Source organism: Mercenaria mercenaria, unplaced genomic scaffold, assembly GCF_021730395.1.
Source record: "Mercenaria mercenaria strain notata unplaced genomic scaffold, MADL_Memer_1 contig_4880, whole genome shotgun sequence".
NCBI lineage: Eukaryota > Metazoa > Mollusca > Bivalvia > Venerida > Veneridae > Mercenaria > Mercenaria mercenaria.
This window is the reverse complement of record NW_026463144.1, coordinates 23,252-25,691: the sequence shown is the minus strand read 5'-3', so window position 1 is coordinate 25,691 and position 2,440 is coordinate 23,252. Positions and strand designations below refer to the sequence as shown.

Sequence of the window (2,440 nt, the reverse complement as noted above, 5' to 3'; positions counted from 1 at the left end):
ATTCTCTTGTGAGATAATTGTAAGCGTACAAAATATATCCATATTTTATTTACATGTATATGACTTTATATAAGATTTCATTTGAGAAAAAAGTATCTAAATGTCTAAACCATTCTTTTTAAAAGTATCTTGAGGCTAAGAACTTTTCCTCCATATATCATTTTCTTGTCAATAATTAGCATCGTTTTAATAAAAAAAATGTTTGTAGACAAGCACAAAGGTTATAATTTGGATTTCTTTGGCATTACTTCTGATTGTTAAAATTTCATTCAATTATCAATATAGTAAGTAAATAAACTTAGAACCACAAACTATTGTTTCTGAAACAGTTTACATGAATACACTTATCCTTCCAGAGAAGCCCATGACTCATTAAAGGTTTCATGAGTTTTAGTGATAATGTAAAACGTATTAGTTCCTATTTATGTCGGTTGCATATAACATTCTTTAAAAATATTAATTGTGTTTTTTCCTCTTACCAGGACAGAGTTGCTTACGACACAATTTGAATTCAGTACTATCTCCGGAACAATTAAGACCACCATATTGTGGCGCTGGATTTGTGCATGTACGGGCACGCGAACGGGTTCCATTTTCACATGTGACGTCACACCCTGACCATGACGTCCATGGAGACCAATTCCCATCAACTATAAAGATATAGAATTTTATTATTTCATATACAAATGTTTTATATTTTAGCTTTTAAGTTTTACTTTCACACTGTTAAAACGTAGAATATTTTCAAATGTACTATTTTGTTTGTTGGCTCGTGGTAATGAATGCTTACTGAAATCTGTCTTAAAAATAAATGTACAAATAGTCCGAAGTTATTTATAAATTATTACACACACGTACCCACATGGCATAGATCGCAATATTTCGGGCAGATACGCTTTGCTTTCACAATATTCTTGCAGAGGCTAAGCATAGAGTTTAATAGAGCACAGTCAAATGATTCATCATCAACACAAGAAGATTCTGTAAAAAATGAAAATACAAAAAATAAGAACAAACATAGTGCCTTCTGTTGATATTATTTAAGATTAAGATCGTTGATATTTCAGGTATGTTAAACAAGATGAATTTATCTAATGCTCAGAATATATTTCAATGCTTTAAATGTATTTGGTCATGTTCTTCAATGAAACGTAACGTAGATAGCTATTTTCATAAATGTTAGATGTATATCACTATTACAATAATATTAAAAACTTTTTGAAGCTTTATCATTCCTACGTATTGTGTTTCACTTAGTCATAGTTTAATAACAGTTAAGTTTATCGTATGTTACCATGTGTCAGTACTTACGATGTGTATGATCACACAAATTTCTGTTACAGTTTTCAGTTGAACAACACTCATAACAGTACTGTGTTTGACTGCCTGCCATGCTCATACCCATCGTTCTATTTGGTAGTTTTTGCATACTCTCCACAATGCTTAAATAAAATTTGTATTTTTATTATATATATATATCTATCTATCCAATCATGACAAATCATTTGCAAACTTGACCGTACAATATATTACCTTATTTGACACACGTGCGTACAAAAAACTGTATTTTTCCGTATTTGGATGGTTCAAAAAGTCCCATGTTAAACATATAAAGCCCGAAAAGCGTGAAAATGTTCCGAATGTAAATCAGGTGAAGAAGGCGCTCTATGTTCAGAGTTTGCTTATACGTCTTGAAATAAGGAAGGCAGAAATACAATATTCAATGAATCATCTTTAATTTAAACTAAAATAAAATAGATGTAGAATAAAAAGGTTATTTAACATTGAATTGCACAATACGAGCGGCTCGTCCAATATGGTTTTCTCAGCTGGTTACTCGTCCAAATATATCTCCGTATTGTACAGAACTATGTTAAATAATCTAAAAGCAATACATATATAAACCTTGTCGGGATCCTGGCTTTGAACAAAATTCACAAATGCATGGGTATTGGGATAAAAACAGTTTGGACAACTGCTCAGTAATGGATACTTAGGCAGAATAGCTCAGATACCAGTTAGTTCATCAATAAAAGCAAAAAGAATGAAATTTTCGTGCAATGTATAATCATATCGGTGTATTTTATAAATTATGATGCACAATAAAGTTTTATAATGCAGATGTTGTACAGCAAGATATGATGAAGGATTTCAACACAATTTTATTAGCTTGGAGACCTTATTCTGAAACCTAAAGACTTGTTATCAGAATAACTGTATAACTGACAAAACTGTAAACGGAACATGTGACATGAGATAGTACCTAATTGTTTAGGTTCTGAAAATCAAATTAAAAAAGTAACAGTGAGTGCTTATATATAACGTTTAAGACCAAGTGTAATAATAAGGTTTTGACCTGATCATGTTAAGCATGCTGTTTAAGCTTCCTAAACTGTTACTAGATTTAAATGAAGCCCCTCTGCAGATATTCCTACCTATC

General features: G+C 31.1%; 1 protein-coding gene across 1 annotated transcript; it reads right to left on the bottom strand.

Annotated features, from left to right (window-relative positions):
* Nucleotides 1-455: 455 nt before the first annotated feature.
* On the bottom strand, nt 456-1,439 carry LOC123542779 (thrombospondin-1-like). Its single transcript, XM_053535511.1, has 3 exons — nt 1,312-1,439; nt 859-981; nt 456-650 (listed from the first exon to the last, which is right to left on the bottom strand). Exons 1-3 carry the CDS (start codon nt 1,427-1,429, stop codon nt 457-459), a joined length of 435 nt encoding a protein of 144 aa, XP_053391486.1. The 5' UTR covers nt 1,430-1,439; the 3' UTR covers nt 456.
* Between the last annotated feature and the right edge of the window lie 1,001 nt (nt 1,440-2,440).